The following is a 22,672-nucleotide window of genomic DNA, read 5'->3' on the forward strand; positions in this document are numbered from 1 at the left end:
TGGTGTAACTGCGGGGTGGCGTAAGTCGGGATATTACTGTATGTCGAGGAATAGTCATGCAAGGTCGTAGCGATGCTTCATAAAACGAGACCACAACGATTCGTACCCGTTTTGTTTCAATCGTATTTTTCGAAAATATTTCCAAACATCTACAAATGGTGAATGGTGATATTTATGAAATCATTTTGAAAATACTTCGTGCTGTGTAAAACTAATATTGCGCGACATGTTTCAATGTATATGGGAAATTCGTTTACTACCGAACACCTTTTTGACCGACACATTTTTGATTTAGCTGAGATTATTTTTTGACGGGTTCTATATCGAAAAAATAGGGATACGTATTCCAGGATTTTTTATTTCACATATTTCATAAAATAGAGGAGATCGAAAGTTTGATAGTTTGGTGTTTTTTTTAGCTTGGAAGACTCACTTTCACAAATTCATATCGCCGGTTCTATTTGAGCTGGAAAGTTCGTTTTTCTCGTCTCAAAGCTAATAAAATGAATTCTATTACAATTCTTTCATTAACGATTATACCGAAATTCATACTGTTATGAACAATTGATATGTTTCAATCGATTTTTAACAATTGCCCCAACCTCGTAGCGAGTTCTTAGCACAACCATCGTATTCTACGTCAAATTTTTTATCCATAACGTATTTTTAATTAATGGGGAAATTATTATTACTGGAGGAAAAGAAGTTATCTAGCGCGGCACGTCACATCGGCGCGCGGGTTCCATTGCACGCCTCATCATCTTGCCTCGTATCGTTTTCCTCTGTGATATAAATGATTACTCTATATTTTTCATTGAATAATATTATTTATTAGCATATAAGAATTTATGAAAAATTTAACAAAAAAATAATGAAATGAAAAATATTATTGTGGCAAATGAAAAATTAATTCACCAAGATTTTAATACATTATTATTAGTTAATAAACACCTCGTTCTGCAATACGTCTCACAATATTTACATTCAATTTCAATATGTATAGTATTTTTCGTTTAAAAATTTGTACAATCGTTTTTTTTTGACACAATTAGAATTGCTTTGCTTCCAATTCTTCAGGAGGGGTTGGAATCATACAAATTTTCAAGAATAAATGTAAATATTGTACGACGTACTGCAGGACGAGGTACTTATTAACTAAATATAATGTATTGAAATCTTAATAAATTGATTTTTTATTTGACACAATATTTTGTATTTGATTACTTTTTTGTTACATTTTTTATAAAGTCTTACTTGCTATTGAATGTTATTATTCAATTGAGAATATACAGTAATCATTTATATTACAGAAGAAGACGATACCAGGCAAGATGATAAGGCGTGCAGTGGAAACCCGCGCGCCGATGTGATGTGCCGCGTTGGATGAATTGATTTTTTCCTACAGTAATAATAATTTCTCCATCAAATAAAAATGCGTTATTGATAGATAATTTGACGTAGAATACGATGATCGTACTGAGAACTCGCTACGAGGTGAAGGCAATTGCTAAAAATCGATTTAATCGTATTAATTATTTATAACAATTTGAATTTGGGAATAAGCGTGAATGAAACAATTGTTGCATTAGAATTCATTTTATTAGCTATGGGTTGAAAAAACGAACTTTTCAGCTCAAACAGAACCGGCGTTATGAATTTTTGAAAATGATTTCTCCATGCCAAAAGACACCAAATTATCAAATTTTCGATCCCCTCTATGTTACGAAATATGTAAAATAGAATAATCCTCGACTAAGTATCCCTATTTTTTCGATATAGAACCCGTGAAAAAATTTTGAGCTACATCAAAATTGTGTCGGTCGATTTTTACCTAAATCTGTCCAATTCGTCAAAGAATGTCCCATATTCAAGGGTGTTTCACGGAACAATGAATTGAATTTGCTATATTTACCGTAAAACTATCAAAAAAATCCGTTCGGTTGTGATGCAATCGCTATACACATGACGTCATCATTTGCATGCAAAATTCGGGTCAATCCTGTTGGTATGGTTACCGACTCAGATTCAGGTCTTTTACCTACCGCGTTTTGTCTAATATTGTGTTGCGCTACTCCCCGGTGGAGAGTACCAGCTTCGAATGGTTTGGAACCGAGGAAACTTACGCGGAGGGCGCTTCGATCGATTACAACTTTTAGATCCTGGTCAGCGGCACCTTAAATGGTTTTTTGTGGAATTCCAATGTTGGATGGTCGTAGAGAGGCTCCAAATATAGAAAAAAACGTTTCTCTAATTATTTCAGATATTTATTTTGACTCCCTATCACGCCTGTATGCTCATGATTGTTTTTTTAATTACAAAAATCGAGACTTCTACGATTCCCGGGATCTCCCCGATTCACAGCGGTTTTTGATGGGAAATTTCCTCAGGATCACGGAAAAAAAAAAATTACAAAAATCCTAACTGTTCACAAAGTTATTAAAAATCGATTTTAATACCAAAAAAAATAGGTAAATTCGATTTTTTCATTATGGAATACCAAGGCGTGCCTATTATTACAATTTCTCGTTAACGCGATCCACTCTCTAAACGCTTACGTGCCTTTAGTGATCTTATGGTCGTATTTCATTTTTTATTTAAGGATGTATGTTTGGACACTGTCCAGCTGAAAATTGCATTTGATCAAAATTTTTGTACTTCGTGATTCAATAAAAATCTGAAAAAATTCAACAACGATTAGGTATGCTATCGACAACAATTATCAATAATCATATCGCCAACGAATCATTTAGCTAATTCTTTCATCACATAATTATTCGACAATTTATTGGTCTGCTCTTTTTTTATCATACAAATCAAATGTGTACACTTTTCTGAATGCTTCTGAATTTTTTGAGAATTTTTTATGATTATTGAATAATTATTGTTTTAAACATTTTTTCAATAACATTAGCATACTGTGAATATCGATTATTGTCAATCATAGTATGTCAATTGTCGTTGTATTTTTTCATATTTTTATTGAATCACGAAATACAAAAATTCCGATCAAATACAATTTTCAACTGGAAAGTGTCCAACATACGTCCTTAAATAAAGAATAAAATACGACCATAGGGTCACTCAAGGCACGTAAGCGTTTAGTGAGTGAATCGGGTTAGCAAAAAATTACAATAATCAGCAGGCCTCGGTATTCCGTATAGCGAAAATCAAATTTCTACCATTTTTTGGTAATGCACTCGATTTTTAACAACTTTGTGCACCAGTGGGATTTTGTTGTTTATTTTTTCCGTAATCATGAGGGAATTTCCTATCCGAAACCGCTGTGAACAAGCGAGATTCCGGGAATCGTAAAATTCCCGACTTTGGTAATTAAAAAGATAATCAGAGGCCTGCAGGCATGATAGGGAGTCGAAATAAGAATATGAAAAAATTAGAGAAATGTTTTTATCGAGATTTTGAGCAGATTTATAACCATCATGGTGCTACATTTAACGAACACCCTAATACACGCATACACACACCCAGACGTCTATCCGAAATTGGTCGGAAGTGATTATCTAGTAGATCGAGATCTGGTGAAAACTCAACCTTTCATTTTCGGGGTAATTACAATAACTTCCTTTATTCTCCGAAAACGAAGAAACGGAAAGTTGGAATCAATTCATCCAGTGCTGTACAATTTGGTAGGTTGAACTGCTTGAAATAGTTAACCTGGATAATACGCTCTCGGTTCAACCTGTTTGAGCGTTAACCGATTTGACCGATTGATTTGAGCTACCAATTTAGCCGGTCGATTTGATAAAGAATTATGATTGTCTTCACCAGCTGATGTTCCATAAATTCGCCAATACAAGTCAAACGAATCCGCTGTGAATAATCGTTAACTGATCACTCCGGTAATAACTTATTGCCAGAAAACGCTGTTTCTTCCTTTTTGTTTTTTTCTTTTTGCATCAAAGCCGTGATATTTTTGAGAAAATTAAGATCGAACGTGGTGAGTTCAAGGTTCAACGTAACGTTCATCGAATAAACAAACTCGTAAGTACACAACTGCTGTGTTCGGACATTTTGTAGTTATTTCGAACTCTTACAAGTTGACGCATTCAAAATTCTACATTAATTACAATGGTCACCATTGTTGGAATTATAATTTATTTTCCTGATATTCGTAGCTTAGTCGGTGTAGAATTGAATTCACAACTAATTCTTCAGATTTTCATGGTTAAATTTATGGACCATTGGTTGATTGGGAAAATTATAACTTTTCACCAGATCAGTGCCGGCGCTGGCCCACGGCTGGTCCCGGGCGAGCCTTGAAAATCGGGCCCCTTATCAGAAATTTTTGGACCACTGAAGTCTTAAAGTGGGACTTAGCGAGATTTTTTGTTTGCAAAAGATGCTATAATATCGCTGAAATTCAACTCGTTGCAAATCCCATGCTCAATTGACATCGCAGCTAAACCATTCAGTCGATCTTGGCACATAGTGGATCGCAGGTAAGTTTTGATGAGCTTTAGCTTTGAGAAGGTCCTTTCACCCGACGCGGAGGTTACTGGTAATGTTAAGAAAATTCTTAAGGTCACAGTGAAATTTGGATATATCTCATCCAGACCTTTATCAATAATGTGCGATATCATAACGAGTGCACTCAAGTCGGTCATTCCAGCGGCTACGAAGTAAGCTTTTAAAGATTCCAGTTCTTCGGCAAGCTCCCGACCATCAATGTCACTGTTCTCGTCTTCACCAGTCAGATAATTTTCTAAAGCCTTGGACTTAGTCAAAATTTGGGTTCTGTCCAATCTCATGAAGTTATCCGAGTTTCGGATGATACTAAATGGTTCACAAACGTTTTGGGTCATTTCGAAACGTTCGCGTAGGCTTGATATCGCTATATCGCATAATTTGTTGAAAAATTCAATTTCTAACCTTTTCATCGGATCGCTAGGTCGTTCGTCGTGCTGAGACTCATAATCAAAGAATCGTCTAGTTCGTGGGGTACGTGATTCGGGTAAAGTTTGTGAAATATCTAACTTCTCAACCATTTTTTTAGCGGTGGCTATGCAAGTTTCGAAACCGGATTCTCGAAAGGCTTGTAATTGAAGAAGAGCACCATCAATCATGTTCATCGCAGAATGCAAATCAACTTTCGGACATTGTAAAGCTTTACTGATTTTGTTGATCACTTGCAGTACATCATACCATACTACCAATCTAATCAGAAAAGACAATGACTCAATTTCGAAACATAGGCCTCTCAGTTCCGATCTCAGCTTTGCATCTTTACCTTGCGACATTCGATAAAGTTCCTGCAACGCATCTTTGATTTCTGCTATTTGGAACCTCATAGCTTTTACAGCATTTATTTTCCCTTCCCAGCGAGTTTCAGGCAATGATTTCACACTGATATTAACGTGCTCCTTCAATATTTGCCACCTCTGGGTTGAAGCAGCGAAGACTGCGAATAGCCTTTGAAGAACACCAAAGAATAGTTCAGCTGTGACGGACGAATGTCCGGCATCTGAAACTACTAGGTTGAGGTTGTGACAACTGCAGGAAACGAAAAACGCTTTTTTATTATCCTTCAAAATTCTGGCCTGAACACCACTATTTTTACCTTTCATATTACTGCCATTGTCATACCCTTGACCCCGACAGTTATTCAATTCAAGATTGTTTGATTTCAAGATATCTAACAACGTTTCATACAATCCCTTACCAGTTGTATCGTCTACAACAACGAAGCCAATGAAATGCTCGCAAATTTCCACGGTATTTTTAGACACAGTGACAAATCGAACAACGGCAGTCATTTGTTCTTCATGACTAATATCGGAGGTGCAGTCTAAAATTATGGAGTAATATTTCGCGGCTACCACTCGCCTGCTAATTTCTTTGAAAATTGCATTACCCAGTATGTCAATGAATTCGTTCTGAGTTTCCTTTCCCAAATAGTGAACGCGCTGGAGGTCCCCACTTTGAACTCGACGTACATGTTCGCTTAAAATAGGATCGAATTTCGCCATCAGTTCAACTTGGCTCAAGAAATTACCGTTATTCGGCTCGTATAATCGATCGACAGTACCTCGAAATGCCATATTCCGCTTAGCTAAATGCTTAATTATTTCAACGAGTCTTTCAAGTACTTGTTTCCAATAGGTTTCCTCTCTTTGGATTAAATTTTGATTCTCATCATCGATGGTTTTTCTACAATCTGAACGGACTTTGAGTTCTTTCCAGTCTGTTATGCATTCAATGTGCATTTTGGATTTTTCATGCGAGCTCAAACTGTCTTGCAAGTGCCGCCAGGATCTAAATCCGGTCGATTGCAATTGGGTTGGAATGTTGCGGAGGCCAAACAATTTGCAGCAAAAACAATAAACGGAATCCTTAGTCTCTGAATAAATTAACCAGGATCTCTCCATTTTTTCGCCATTCTTCAGGGTTCGATAACAATTTTCTATGGTGAAGCGCCGGCGATCTGTATCAAAAGGAAAAATTGTATTCCGATCTATTCTTGTAGGCCCTAGCTTTACCAATGCTACGCGTGAACTGTCGCTGATGTTATTCGGCCACTTAGCAGGATCTTGCCAATCAATATTTGATACTGTAGAATCTTTTTCTATAACTTTTTCTGCCAAGTTGTTTCTATCTGTAGCTATCGTCATATCTCCGGTATTCACTGACTGAGCGTCCAAATTTCCATCAGAATCTACGGCGTCCTTGGAAGGTGGACAAGCGGGGTCTAAATCATCCGTGGTTTGGCTACATTCACCACCCTCATTATCAGACCTCAACCGCTTAACATAGCCTTGAAAAAAAACAGCACTTTTTTTGTCCGCTTCACATCGAGCTTTTTTTAATTTCCGCTTTTGGGACCCTGATAAGTCTTTGGGCTTGTTCATAATGACTATCGACTATGACTTGTTCAATCCAACAATTACAAAAATAAATTCAGAAAAATTCAATCAAATCGTAATTTATGCAATGTAAGTCAAGTTGAACGCGGTTAATTGATGTTAAGTAATATGAATATCCGTAGAAATGCCTATATTAAAGATTGTGCCCTAAACGTGATCGGCCGCTGCCTGACCGGAACGTCGGCAGCTTCTGAATAAATGTCTCGTCGATATCCGAGAGTTTGCAAATTACTAGTAATTTCGAAAGAGCATCGAGAATAAAAAATAAGAAACAACAATAGGTAGCGAGAAAATTTTCAAGAAATGTTCACGTTGTTGAAAGAGTTCCTATGGAATATGCGAATACAGCGGTTCGGCTATACAGAGCGTAGCAGTGAATCCACAGTCCATACAAGTTACAAGCAGCGTGGTCTGATAGTAGTCTCTGGGCACGCCGCGCCGCACGACGTAGCTTGACGTTTGAGCTATAAACTGGCGCATGCGCTGCAGCCGAACAAATTGTGGTGGGGGCCGTCGGTCCAGCCAACACCCCGCGCGGTCCGTGCTCGCCGGTAACCTAGTACAGCAGCGTGAGCCGTACAATGTTTCTACAAGGGCCCAATCGTTCAACCTCATTTTATAATTTTTTTTCATATTTTTTTTCTTACACCTATCATCTCGATGTTCACACACAGGATAATGTATTATCGCAGTTAACCTTATTCCGAAAAAAATTCTTATTTTCTTCAGTCTTTGGGCCCCCTCGGGAACAGGGCCCCGGGCGGTTGCCCGGTTAGCCTATACCTAGCGCCGGCGCTGCACCAGATTAAACGATCGAATCGCATAACCAAATTGACTTGAAAAAACGGCTAATCAAATGAACCGATGCATTCGATTTACCGGATAAACTGAGAGCCAATTGATCCTCGAAACTGGCTTACTAGCATACTATTCCGTATACCCACCCATTCGATTTATGGAGAGCGTATCAGTTCTACACAAATCATTCCTACAAGCAAACAAGTTCATTTCTATAAGCGGCCGTCCGCCGAGTTTCTTTGTTCACAGATTCGATTGTAGACGACATTTGTAGATACCTTAACATTTTGAAGCAGTCTGACTGAACGAATATTCTTGACCAAAAGTGAGTCTCGGTGAGAATGTTGAACACTCCCCACGAGATAAATATCGAGTAAAAATCAATCATAGCCAAATTTTTAAGATAATTCGTTATGAGTAGAAATAATGCAAAAAAGTTGTTGATAAATTGTTGGAACACCAATTTGTGTAACAAATCTCGAGTGAGATTTATATTCAATTCCAATTGAATAAATTCGATGATTTTTCTGAATGCCTGTCAATTTTTATAGAAATTCTCGTTGATTTGGAATAATTCCCTTTTCCAAAATTTTCGAACGCTGTGTTTATGAAACTTCCTTCCATGCCTCTGAAACTTATTAAGTGTGATGTATAAGCGTAACCGAGAATTCATCAAATAATTCCGGACTTTACATCAGTTTTTACTAATCCAAAAAATTCTTCACACTACTTTTTTCATTGCTGATATGAAATACAACATATCGTATTGTTAGCGAGAGAAATTTGCTACATAAGAGAACAATTTCGAAATTTTCAGGTTGTGACGGGTTTTGAGTCCGCACTAATAATGTGGGAGGGGGGAACAATTAGAGACAGGGCGAGAAAGTCGGGGCCGATAGAATAGGTAAAACTTGGTGTGTATATTTGTAAGGGGGGGGATACATGTGTTGCGATCGGGGGGGGGGGGTGAGTCGACTTAAACTCCGAAAGGTACAAAAGGGTTGTAGACATCAACGGGGGCTGATCACGCCTCAGCCCTTAGCATCACTTAATCCTAACTTACAGATACGCGCGCGGAGGGGGGGGGGGGGGGGAGTGCGTGGGGTGACGGGGAGTGTGAGGTAGGAAGGGTCGGATTTGCGGGGGGGGGTGGTGTAGTGTGACGGGGAGTGTGAGGTAGAAAGGGTTGGTATTGCGAGGGGAGGAGCAGATCGGCTGTAGAATGCAGGCTAACCTGGTGTCGTCGGCGTGTGTGGGTAACGGTGTATGTGTAACGGTGTAAGTGTCGGTGTCTCTCTCGTTTTCTCTCTCTCTCTCTCTCTCTCTCTCTCTCTCGCTCGCCCTCTTCGCTTCTCGTGGGTTTCTCTCCTTTAGACAAGTTGCTGCTTCGCAGGCAGTGGTCGTACTGCTCGCTGGCGCTCGGCTCCGCCGAGCGTCGGTGGGCTTCGGTTACCTTCGGGTGTTTCCCGACGGGACGGGACTCACCCGTTCGGCTCTTCCCCGCGGGTTTGGGGTTTGTTGTGACTTGCACTCTAGGTGCAACGTCACAAGGTTATTCGAAAAATTAACGACGGAGCCGGGAATCGAACCTGGTATCTAGAGATGCTTTACCGGAGACTCACTCCACTAGACTACCTAGCAAAATTTTTTCCGCTAACAATATGATATGTTGTATTTCATATCAGCAATAATAAACGGCCGGGCCGTTTAAGTGCTTAAGTGAATTGAATTCAATTCACATAAATATCCACACATAGCACATGTGTACACATACCCCCAAGCTTTACACACATGTCAAAATTGTGTCTCGGCGCGACGAATCTCAAATCTCTAATATGTAAACATATTCAATGGCACACGAAAACAACAATCTTCGAAATACAGGTAACGAGAGAAATTAACGACACTGTATTCAGGGCGGCTGGGTGGTCTAGTGGAGTAAGTCTCCGGTAAAGCAACTCTAGATACCAGGTTCGATTCCTGGCTCTGTCGTTAATTTTTCAACTGACCTGAATATTTCCAAATTACTCTCTCAACCACTTTTTTCAAAATCGTAGAAAATTCCAAACAAAATCACAGGTATTCAGAAAAATCTATGAATTCATCTCACGTGAATATCTGTGCAATAATACCTCAATCAAAGACCTATCCGATGAGGGAGGATGCCAACAAGATTTTTCATTGAACAGAAGACTTCGAAACATCGAATTTAAAATCTCAAAGCGATGAGTCCCAGTATTCCTTCGTGCTTCCGCAGCCTATTTTGCGACGAAAAATTCATTTTATAGCCAGACCAATTAATTCTCGAATTAAATGGGATTTTGTCATTTCGACAATGCTTCATTTTACCGGGAAACATCTTTTCTTATACCCGAAAATTGCCAAATTTTCGCAAGAAATTTCGATCATGTAGATAGAGAGAAGCATTTTAGGGCATGATATCCTTTCACGGCAAAGAAGGAATGAATTCAACGACATGAAAATTTAGATACACCAACTGAGTGATAAGTGCGTCATACCATACATTATTTCACTGAATAAATTATTGATTAGTCGAAAAAGGTTAATTTTGCTAAATTCATGTTACATAGATTTATTCGCACTGTTTTCGGCAACACTCAATTCTTCCATAAATCAGTTTACGGCGCTAAAAATGTTATTGGACAAAAAAAAATTCTCACTTTTTTCCCATTCGAAGTCACGAAAAATCGATGTACTCAAATTCCAGAAACATAGTTTCAATCATGTACCATGATTCTGTGTTAATATCACTAGGAAAAGACAAACATCGTACGTAACTCTGTTTTGTTTTCGGTATTGACAACTAATCGTTTTTTGCGAAATTATTGGGTGGCTCTGAAAGGCCCGTTTTTTGTCTGGTTAGTGTGACGACTCGTTACAGGGGCCGCAAGTTCTCGAAATGGCCGCCACCTTCTTGGCTGCAAAGCCTGCAGCGTCTAACTAAATTCTCCATCGCTCCACGAACGATTTCCGGAGTCACCGTCGCTGTCGCTTCCACGATTTTAGCCTCCAGAGCTTCCAAAGAATTCGGTGGGTTCTTGTACACGAATTCTTTGATCAAGCCCCATAGACAATAATTCAGAGGGTTCAGGTAAGGTGATCGCGGTGGCTAGGCGATGTGACCTCAACGGCCTATCCACCTCCCCGGAAACCATTCGTTGAGGAACTGCCGCGTACGCGCAGTGAAGTGCACTGGGGCATCATCATGCTGGAAAGTCAGGGCGGCTCGGCGATCAAGCGGAACGTCCTCCAGCAGTTGCGGAAGCTGATTTCCAAGAAACTCGCGGTACGTGTTTCCGTCCAATCTTACTGGTACAACGCAGGGATCAATCTGTGGCAAAAATTACCCCGTATTGTTTGATTGCATAAGCAAACCATAATCCTTGCTCTATCACTGATTGCTCAAATATTATAATATTGATAAAATATCTTGATTGTAGTGATTCAACAAAGTTATTTTCATCAAAAGCAATAGAACACGTCTTTAATGAAATTTGTTGAAGTCAAGCAATAAAACTGTAGCAAATTATATCTGCATTATTCTGCATATCTGCATTATTCTGCATATCTGCATATTTCATGCATTGTCAAACAAGCTTACCAACTCCTCGCCCAGCATGTCACACCACACGTTGATGCTCCAGCGAACTTGGTGGCTTGATTCCCGAACATTGTGCGGGTTTTCTTCAGCCCAATGATGGATGTTGTGGGTGTTGAAAACCCCGTCGCGATTAAAATTGGACTCATCCGTGAATAATATGTTGAATATGAACATCGGATCTGCTTGATGCTGCTCCAATATCCACTCGCAAAAAGCGGTTCTTGCCACACGGTGTTGACCGTGCAGTGCTTGAACCTTTCGCGAGTGAAATGATTTCAGCTCGTTAGTTCGCAAGACCCGGTGTACGGTTAACTTATCAGTCTCGTGTTCCGCCGCCAAACCCCGAGTACTTTCAGTAGGCGCTCTGTCAACATCGTCGAGGATACGTTCCTCGAACTGGACCGTCCGTCTGGATCTCGGACGTCCAGCGTTAGAACGATCCGGGACGAAGCTGCCAGTTTCGCACAGGCTTCGCTCCAAGCGGCGGAAGACCTTCGCAGATGGATGCCGCCTTAACGGATACCGGTCCGCGGATTCGCGAGCTGCGTCCCCTGCAACGTTGTCACACCTTCCCATCATCAGCACTTTATCGTACATCTCACGATTGGAAAAATCCATCGTAAAGAGAATTGTACTCGAGCGATGCCGAAGACAATATCAGCGAAATTCGCCAGTTGCCAGTCAAAGCGCGTTGTTTATAACAATTGACTCTCGAATTGCTCTGCAGTCGTATGACTCCGGGTGTAAAATAAATACGAATTCGATTGAAAACGAAAGACTTTGAACTTGTATTTAATGTTACAAAGGGTGATATCACCCGCATTGCCCCCTTTTAATGATCTAGTAGTCATCATAGATAAAAGACGTTTATAAACCTCTTATGTCTTTGAAAAGAATAAGGTTGCAGCGTCAACCAACATTATTGTAAAAACAGTCTTGTTTTAGACTCAAAACCAGAAACACGCATCTTGCAATTGAAGTTTTTTCTTAACATTTCAATAAAACCTTTGATTTTGGCTTGATAATTGAACTCACGAATCCATATTCATTTCCGTAACGTCCAAGAACGTTACCATATATGCATATATATATATATGCAGGGTGGGGCATTCAAAGTGTGACAGAGCAATAGCACTCAAACTGTTGATGGTACTGAAAAAGCTTCGTTCAAAAGTTATATTGTTTGAAAAGGCCGACATCCTGAACCACCCTATTATTTTTTCGATGGAGGCGGTGAAGATACGTCAAGGTCAATCCCACTTTTTTACTTGGAACAATGTATTTTTCTTCCCACGATATTATTACTGACTTTAAGACAAATTCAGAGATCTACAACACAAGGTCATTGTAGGCACGCGAAGTATGAAAATAGTCGAAAAATCAAATTGAATGGAAATAATTAGTTTGAAAGTAGGAATCTCGTGAATACTTTTGAGATAGATTTTCAAGGGAATTTTCCATTTTAATAATTCAGCTTCTACTACGCCTGACGACATGAAAGAAAGAATACGCCAAGCATGTGTCGAAATTACACCACAAATGTTGGCTGCAGTTAGACGGTCTTTTCATCAGCGAATTGACAAATATTTACATGTCGAGGGTCATCACTTCGAGCATCTTCTGTAGGTACCTCAACCCAAGGTTAGTAGATCCTTTGAAAGTGATTATTCCGATGTGTTCCGATTTTTCGACTATTTTCACACTTCGCGTGTCAACAATGTTCTTGTGTTACAGGTCGCTAAATTCGTCATAACGTCAGTAATAATATCGTAGAAAAAAAAATTCATGGTTCCATTCAAGAAGGTGGTGTTGACCTTGACGTAGCTTTAGCGCCTTTACCGCAAAAATAATAGGATGGTCCAATATGTCGGCCTTTTCAAACATGTAACGGTCTTTTCGTTTTCGCGGTTTTTGTAGACTCGGATCCACTCCAATTGCGGAGCCCCTCGCAATTAACGAAAATCTTCCGTAACAATTTTCTTTTATGGTGTTTTATTGTTTTCATTTTAAACGAAATTTCGGACGTTGGTATGACTCAATGACATGTATGGATAAAATTAGAATCGAACACGAGAAGCGAATAAATATCAACAAAAAGAATAAATAAATGTATAAATAAAATAGGGACGGCGGACATCTAGGACGACAACAATTTCATAAAAGTCATACTCATAAAATTATTAATAAAATAGGACAGGTCAGAACGTAGATAAAACTTATCATCAGCGTTATTGAGGATATTCTTCAGATCCTTAATTCCGTGTCCGGCCAATTCGAATTCCCTCGTCCGTCATTCTTGGTGGGCTTTCCTCGATCGGGAATCCGAATGCGTTTTTTGTTTCGTCGGTTGTCTTTCTTCTTTCGTGATGATTCTTTATTGCGAGCGCACTCTGCTGACGATCCCCTCATCCGTCGTCTCCCGCTTCCCGCTCGATCGATTCTCAACCGTCCTCTCTCTTCCACTTCTCGATCGATTCTCTACCGTCGTATCACCGCTTAGGTGAAAGCCCCCCTCCCTACGGACCTACCTATCACTGAGTTCCGTAGTCTCTCTGGCGGCTAAATTCAACTGTTACAAACAATGATACTTTCATCTGAAACTTTTCAGTATCATCATGCTCTGTCACACTTTGAATGCCCCACCCTGTATATGTCGGTGAAAAGCCACGAAAAGGCGGAGAGGACGAAAAGTGATTATTTTGGCAAGGATTACTCATATTAAAGCGTGACGATCCCGAACACGTCGTAAGCTCGCTAGTTAGCCCGTGACTGTCGATTTCGTCCAAGCGTTGTTATTAACAAACCATTTGTTTGTTGCTAAGATTCCGTCATTAAGCTATATTCATAGCTTGCAAATAACGCTTGACGCTTGATACGGTGAACTCATCGAGAGTTCAATTTCAAATGAAGTATTCTTTTATTCTTGAAAGACTAATTACATTTTTCAATGAAATTATTGAACAAAGATTGAAGATTTGTGATACTCCGACATAAACAGGGTGACCATGACAAGGTGGCCACCCCCCTCCAAAATCTGACCGTGTGATAATTTGAGAAATTTTTTGCACGATTTTCAAAGGAAATGCGACGATCTCTTCGATAGCGAAGTCGATAATTTTTTGAAAACAACCGTTTTTGCGCGCGAAAAAAAAATTTTCGATTTCGGGACTGAAAATATGATGAATTTTTTTTTCTGAAAATACGCAAACTCCTTAGTGCGAATATCAAAAATTTTCCGGAATTCGTTAAACCAATCACCCAGAAATAAATCTCAAAATTCGAAATTTTTGTCGAAAATTCGGTACTAACTGGCGGAACAGGTGGAATTGAAATACGTGGCAAAATCGACCAGCGCCAACTTCACCCGAGTCCTCCAGGTAGCGGTATACGATATGTCATTGACGATTCTGCGCAATGAGTTTCGTTGGACTGACTTTCTCTGTTTGCAGCTAGGCGAGCAGCCAGATTAGTAGTCTGAAAATATCTGCATTGAGAGAAGCGTGACAAAAACGTTCGCATTTAAAATTATCAATGATAATTTACACGAAAACAGCGTAACGAGAGGTTAACAAGCATTTTTATATCATCGGCTGCCAGTGACAACCGTTGTAGCGCGGAGATTGGCGAACGCTCGCGCGTGGCCGATCCGGTCGATCAATATCCCGCTATTACCGTTTGCCGACGCGGCCGTCAATAAAACTACCAATAAAACCAATAAAAAGGTCGTCAGTTGAAAGCCTATCAGGTATATCTCATGTTTCTTGCTGCTTTGTAATGTAGGTTTGAAAACTCTACACAGGCTCTCTCGTCTCTAAGAATGTATATTGGATATTTTCTGGTCTTGGAGACTGGTGTTTCTCCTAGTAATAGAAGGTTCCCTTCTAGTTGTTCTGGAGCAGACAGAGCGTCAGATTGTAATAGTCGTCGATGTCACCTTCAATCTTGCATCGGGCGTAGTATTCATCAAGTTGTTCTCTTCCTCCTCGGTCACACGTTCGCATGCCATCTTGTTTATTACAAATCAGTTGTGTTTTGTGACCGTCGGGCTCGAAACTTATCGGTTTAGTAAAATATTTTCCTGCCTTCTTGTTGAAGAAGGTCATCTTTGCCCGTAAATCGGTAATATCGTCTTGTAAGTCGACGATATTGTATTGCGGAGGAATGATGTCATCCGGGTTTTGCAGCACTAGGTTCTCAGGCTATCCATTCCAAATACTCCCGGGTATTGGGTTGTGTTGGTAAAACGCTCGCCGATGTTGTACTGGTGTGTTTTCGTCGGATAAGGCAGCTACGACGTTTCTAAGATTTGATAACACTACCTGTTCACTCTGAGGAACAAATCTATCCTCGTAGTAGTTATCTTTCGCCAGTTTTGGTTCGTACGTAGAATCGTACACAGTGACTTTGCCAATTGCGTTAATGATTGTGCTCAATTGGTCTGGCATTACGACACAGCTTTAGTAGCTTGCATCCATTCCTCATTAAAGGTATGATGCTGATAATCGTCCTCGTTGGACATAATCATTGAGACACCTCGTTGTGTGTGTTGGACCCTTCCTTCTATCAGAGCGAGTCCCACACGGAAGGGTTGATAAATGCTGCCTCTTACTGGTACATTGTTGAATTCGTACAGACTGGCAAATATATGCACAGTGGCAAACCCTATTGCTCGAGTAGTGATGGTTGATGTTATGGCTTTAGTTGTGTTGTAAGCCTCGAGTTTGTCCATCGCTGACATCCCGTCTTTCACACCGGGGTACAGTTTCTTCTTCAGCTCTTCGCTTAATATTGCTTCGGTCTCCTTGTTCTTCTCAACTCTATGTGATATGAATCGTCGTTGTTGATAGGAGTTCCTGGACGTACTGGGTTTCGTACCAATAGCTCTTCCTCTGGTTGGTGGCGGTTGGACTTGTCGTCTCGCCAATTCGTAGGCTTTGTCCGCGTCATCTGTATGAACGAAAGATGCGTCATACGTAGGTTGTCGTGGACGGTAGTTTCTCTTAAAATTCGGCATTTTGTTTTGGACTTAGTGGGCTGATATCAGTAACCTCAAAATCGCGTCAAAGTGCAACCTTATTGACAAAGGCTTGTCACTCTTATTTTACACAAAAATGATTTGAAGAAACGAACAGAATCCACCCGAGTTTTGACAGTGTATTGCTTGTTCATCGCAAAATTCTAGGTCAGTTTATTTATATTCTGGAGAACGATGCGCAAAAATTGGTTAATTCTGACACCGTGTATTTACTTTCTTACGTCGAATATTTCCGCGGCAACAAAGCACATGGGTGGCCGACTTTTCTGTGATTCTAGTAGTAACAATGAGCGCAATATTACCACGAGCCAGCGTTATTTTCACGCAATGATCCAACCGGGGACAGTAAACTACGGTTCGAAATTATTTTCGAGGAAAATATACCGTTGCATTTTGGAATTTCGTTAATTGTCCGACAAATTGGTACATAACGCGTAGGAACGAAATGACTTGCTTTTGTTTAGAACGAAACCCTTGCATTGCTCTCTACTTCGATACGAAAATCGTACTATTCTTATCCAGATGACAGAAGTATGTGCGAACCACGACAGGCTGAGTTTTGTTCAAGTACGGCGGAAGTATGGCCGATGTTATGACAGAAGTAGAAGCATGAAGAAATAATCGTCAGGTTATGATTCATCTACCTATTACCTGTGACTTTTCCATTTCGTGGGCGACAAAGACAGTATTTTTTTGTAAGTGCGATCGCCACGCTTCACTTTTCATTTCAATTCAATGACAGTTCGTCAATGATAATAATTAGCAAAATAATATTGAGTTTATAAACCGATGCAGAGATTTGATACTTAATTCTATACAATTCCTTACAGATATGGTAATCTAAATGTTTTATTAGTCTTTACATGTGCAATAAATATTTTGTTTCATTCAAAATATGTACAATGCGTAAATTCGGGAATCCGTTATTTTTTGGGGTTGCGCACAGTATTGCACAACAGAATTATGCACCTTCGATACTCATCGTATGTTAATCCGTCCTCCTCGCTGAAAATTTTTTTACGAATGCTGAAATTTACAGGGACGCGGACATAATATTTGCAATGTTGCCCGCTACATTTCATACATTGAATAATGCGTAATTACTTTTCACTGCGTAATAAATATTCTGCGGCATTGCTTCGTGTTTGCCTTTCCTGGTTGGACTCATCTCTGTCAAACTATCGTTGTTCAAGATAACTTCGAAGAATGCTCGATTCGTTTCTTTCCGACTCTTGTACATAATCTCTGTGACGGCTGCCATTTGCACATTGTCAACCCACACGTCGTACCCTATGCTTAACCGTACTTGATGACAATTTAAAAATGATAATCATCTTATCAAAATTAGTCACAATTCAGTGTAAAAGTATTACCAACAGATCGTTTACCGCTACTCGGTGCTGTTACTTTCAGGACAATTTGAAGAGTTTTGCATGAACTCGTTTCATTAACGCATTTATTCGTTTCTTTGTTTTAATTTGCGACTGTAGTCGCAGTTTCATAATGTAGCTACACAACATTTTGTTGAAGACATTGAATTGATGCATTATTTACTGAAAATTTAATGCATTATGAAAAGGACGCAGCATTATTGTAAATGGTGTATTTTTTCACAGATCACGAGTGCACCACCTCGACAAACAAGTTTAAATTTCTGAATCGACGTAATCTGAGATACTGTATTCGTGCGTGTACGTATAATTATTTTCAATTATTTCATTTATTTATTTATTTACAGATTTATTTATTGATTTATTTATTGATTTAATAATTCATTTATTTATTCATTTATTTATTCATTTATTTATTCATTGAATAATTCATTTATCCATTCATTGATTCATTCATTGCTTCATTCATTGATTCGTTCATTGATTCGTTCATTTATTCATTCATTCCATCATTCATTCATTAATTTATTTATTTTTTTCTTTTCATTTCTTTGCGTATGGCCAAATCGGTGGAAAAATCCTTTATGGATCACCCTAGGTAGGGTACAGTCACTCCCAGGAGTGTGGGACTCGCCTTACGGAATACCCACTAAAACCACCACCAAAAACCGTTCCTTGCTGTCGTCCACACCCCACGGAACTGTCGTGGTACCTGTTTTTGAGAATCAAATATCACGATTAGAACAATACGGAGCACATATTTTGATACAATTAAATCTAACAAACGGATGTGAACTAGACTTCACCATTTTCGTGACACCATTCTCGCATTACAGACACGCTGAAACTCAGGTTTATGTGCAATAAGAATCAATCATTACAGTTTTGTAGTGTTTAATATGAGTGTTCAATAAAAAGAAACTTATCTTGCGTATCACGTCTGATTTTGCCAGCTCTTCGTGTCCTCCGATAGCCATACCTTGCTCATCCTTGAGACCCCACGGGACTATCGTCTTACGTATTTTCAACATTAAACAGCAGAATGAGAAAAATACGAGGTGCCTTTTGGTGATAATGATTCCTATGTTATTCAAACATCAGATACAGTTTTGTGTGCGGTAGCGAACAAAAAGTGTTCTGACGTCCCACCACTTCTGTTATATTATTTTCACACATCTACGGATTTTTTTTTAACCCTCTAAATATCAATAATAATAATTCATGACAGTTTCGCGTTGTCAATTATTGAAGATCTGTAAAAAGAATCATATCTCACATTTCATTCATGGTTCCGTCGCCTGAGGAGATGCTCGATGTGCCCTCCGTTATGCTGGACAGTGAGTGCGAGCCGTTTCCGGATCGACCCTCGCACCCGTTGCATCTCCCTAACAGGAATAGCGGCACACGCTTCGGCGATGCGGTGGCACATGTCGTGTTTCATTGTGGGGGCCCGTTCGTAGACGATTTCCTTGATTCCACTCCAGAACCAGAAATCGCAGACAATAAGATCTGGTGAGCGCGCTGGCCACCTAACCGGACCTCTCGTACCGATCTACCGCTCCGGGAACATGGCGTCCAGGATTGCCTTGTTCGCGTTACTGTTGTGGGCAGGGGCCTCGTCCTGCTGCCACTAAACCTGGTCCATACGGATGGGGTTTCCGTCCATCAGGCGGGGGAGTTCTTCGGTAAGTACGGTCCTGTGCTTGGCAGACGCCAGATTTCCGTGGAGGGAAATGGCCCCGAGGATCCTGTCCCGTAGTACCCTAACCCAGACGTGGAGCTTCCAACGGTGCTGGATGTCCTGTTCGACGATCCAGTGTGGATTTTCCGGAGCCCACCAACGACAGTTCTGCTTGTTGACCGGCTCGAGGTTCGTGAACAGCGCATCGTCCGTGAAGCACACGTTCCTGAAGAAATCGGGATCCTCCTGCACACGCTCCAGTCCCCAGCGACAGTACGTCAGTCTTCGTTCGGCATCACCTAGGCACAGCTTTCGCACTGGCTGGTACTTGAACGGACGGTTCAGCTCACGTGCGATTTTTCTCACAATTTCTCGAGGAACCTCTGTAGGGAATCAATTACTTCCTTTAGAAAGCACAAAGAGACAATTATCGCATTGACCCCCAAATATACGTTGAATTTGTGTCCAGAATTGTCTCATCTTCAATAAATCTCACGCAAGAGAACGAAGTATGATTTGGTAATCAAATTTCGCATCAAACCGACGGGGAAATATCTCGCTGAACTGAGTCAATGGAATTTCGGCTTAATTAAAATTCACCTGAATCAATGTCAAATAACTTAATACATGAGAATCAACTAAATTACTAAATTTCACTGAAATATTGATAATTATCTGAGACAACTGAAATATGGACAATTAAATCAAGTATATTCAAATTACTTTGGGTTCATGCGAGAATTATGTGTTTACAGAGAGTAAGAATTAAGTAAAAATGTGAAATCAAGTAGAGTTGAGAAAAATGATTTGAATTTATTGGAAATACGAAAGAATTAATTCAAAACTTTTCAACCTCACTTGAATCAGCGTGAATTATCAAGAATTGAAATTTATGAATTCAAACGAATCGCGTCGAATTAAATGAATCTACCTCACTTTAAAGAATTGATTTCAAACAAGAAAATTAAGTGAAACTACATTAATATATTTAGATTAATTCGACTCAAACAATTACCGTGTCACTCAAATCTCGAATTATTTCCCTTTCGCATGAACCGAACAGTTCAGGTTGCCCGCGCACCATTGATTTTAATGTGAATAAGTGAAATACGGTTGATTCTGGTCAGTTGGGAATTTCTCGAGACGCCAGAAGCAATATTTAAAAAATCATCTAATCACGGGGTCAATCCGAAATTGATGAAAACACGAAATCGAAATTTTGGGTGTTCTCACAGATCCTTGAAAAGGTTTGGATATTCTTCACCCCGAAGCGGATACACGGAAAAATGTTGCACAGGAATTGGTAATTTTATAGATACTATCGCGTCAAAAAAAATTCAAGAAACCCATTAATAGAGAGTGTCGAAATCAGCGAATTTGGCACGGAATGCCCCATACGTACATCTCAGAAAAAATTAAATTGAGGAAAAATTTAACGACGAAAAAAGAAACATACGCAGTGTCCTCGCGAGGCGTCTGAGGCTCTCTCTTCCGTTTTCCTGCACGGCGTGTTCCACCGCTTCTCAAACAGGGCCATCCCTCGCACCGGCTTGATGCGCTGCTCTCGTGCCCGCTTCAACACGCCGTGCTCCTGCTCCGCTGCCGCCAGCCTGGAGATGAAGTTTCGCAGACGCTAATCATACATTGTTTCTAATTTTCTTAGGCATCGGTTTTTTTACAGGAAAAAAATTCACGTAACCGACAGTTATGTCGCATGAATGTTTAAAATATATTATTCAGGGCAATGCGCGCAAGCTGCATAGAATTCTAATGCAAATTAACACGATTATGCAATTCTGAAAATTATTTCTTCGCGAACATCGTAGCTTCGAAAGGACTGCCTCGACGGTGGCCGCCCGTCCTCCGGGAATTGCACTCGATACATCCTCGCTGATCCTGTCAAGTTTTTTACGGTCACCGCTAGTATCCGATGCATCGTAGTCGTCCGCACGTCCCTGTCCATCACAATCTCTTATTTTCTAGCAACGACTATTCTAACAATACAGCTACAGTAAATCAACGTTGGTAAGATTAGTGGTAAAATGAAAATATTCTTCAACAGCTAACAACGCTACATTTGAACGCGTGAAATGAACAACTGTCGCAACACTTCACGGTAACTCAACGATTATAAACGTAATGCGAATATTTAAACTATTAAAAATACGTCTAATGCTACGAATGAACGTGGCAATAATCTTGATTTTGTGGAAGTTTTGGGTAAAACTCTGATTTCGGTTGGTGATGCTTCTAGCGAATCTCAGCGTCTGTTTGCTGAAATTAGCGCGAAACAATGCCAGATCTTCGATTGTTATTTAATACGCCTGACGCGTCGAGCTGCGTCCGTTGATTACAACAATTAGGATATTGTACGATCCCGAATGTATTCATTTGTTATTACACGCTGCTGTCCGACAGTTCGTGAAATAACCAACAGACGCAGCTCAGCGCGTCAGGCGTAGTAATCGACAATCAAAGATCTGGCATTGTTTCGAGCTAATTTCAGCAAACAGACGCTAAGATTTACTCGAAGCATCAACAACCGAAAGCATAGTTTTACCCAAAACTTACAAAAAATCGAGATTATTGCCACGTTAATTCGTAGCATTACACGTATTTTTAATCGTTTAAATATTCGCATTACGTTTATAATCGTTAAGTTACCGTGAAGTGTTGTGAGAATTGTTAATTTCACACGTTTAACTGTAGCGTAGTTAGCTGTTAAAGAATATTTTTATTTTACCAATAATCTTACCAACGTTGATTTACTGTAGCTGTATTGTTAGAATAATTGTACTAGAAAATTAGAGATTAAGATGGACAGGGACGTGCGGACGACCAGGATGCATCGGATACTAGCAGAGACCGGGAACAACTTTACAGGATCGGCGAGGATCTACCGAGAGCGATTCCCGGAGGACAGGCAGCCACCGTCGAGGCAGTCCTTTCGAAGCTACGATGTTCGCAATGAAATAATTTTGAGAATTGCATAATCGTGTTAATTTGCATTAGAATTCTATGCAGCTCGCGCGCATTGCCCTGAATAATATATTTTAAACATTTATGCGACATAAATGTCGGTTACGTGAATTTTTTTCCTGTAAAAAACCGATGCCTAAGAAAATTAGAAACAATGTATGATTCGCGACTGCGAAACTTCATCTCCAGGCTGGCGGCAGCGGAGCAGGAGCACGGCGCCGGCGTGCTGAAGCGGGCACGAGAGCAGCGCATCAAGCCGGTGCGGGGGATGGCCCTGTTCGAGCAGCG

General features: G+C 40.0%; 1 protein-coding gene across 1 annotated transcript; it reads right to left on the reverse strand.

Annotated features, from left to right (window-relative positions):
• Positions 1-4,331: 4,331 nt before the first annotated feature.
• On the reverse strand, positions 4,332-6,863 carry LOC124211403 (zinc finger MYM-type protein 1-like). The gene has a single exon (XM_046610444.1). It carries the CDS (start codon positions 6,861-6,863, stop codon positions 4,332-4,334), a length of 2,532 nt encoding a protein of 843 aa, XP_046466400.1.
• Between the last annotated feature and the right edge of the window lie 15,809 nt (positions 6,864-22,672).

This window comes from Neodiprion pinetum, chromosome 2 (assembly GCF_021155775.2).
Source record: "Neodiprion pinetum isolate iyNeoPine1 chromosome 2, iyNeoPine1.2, whole genome shotgun sequence".
In the NCBI taxonomy this organism is placed as follows: domain Eukaryota; kingdom Metazoa; phylum Arthropoda; class Insecta; order Hymenoptera; family Diprionidae; genus Neodiprion; species Neodiprion pinetum.

Excerpts from the sequence above, each read along its gene's own strand:
- LOC124211403 (XM_046610444.1), bottom strand. The coding sequence starts at position 6,863 with ATGAACAAGCCCAAAGACTTATCAGGGTCCCAAAAGCGGAAATTAAAA.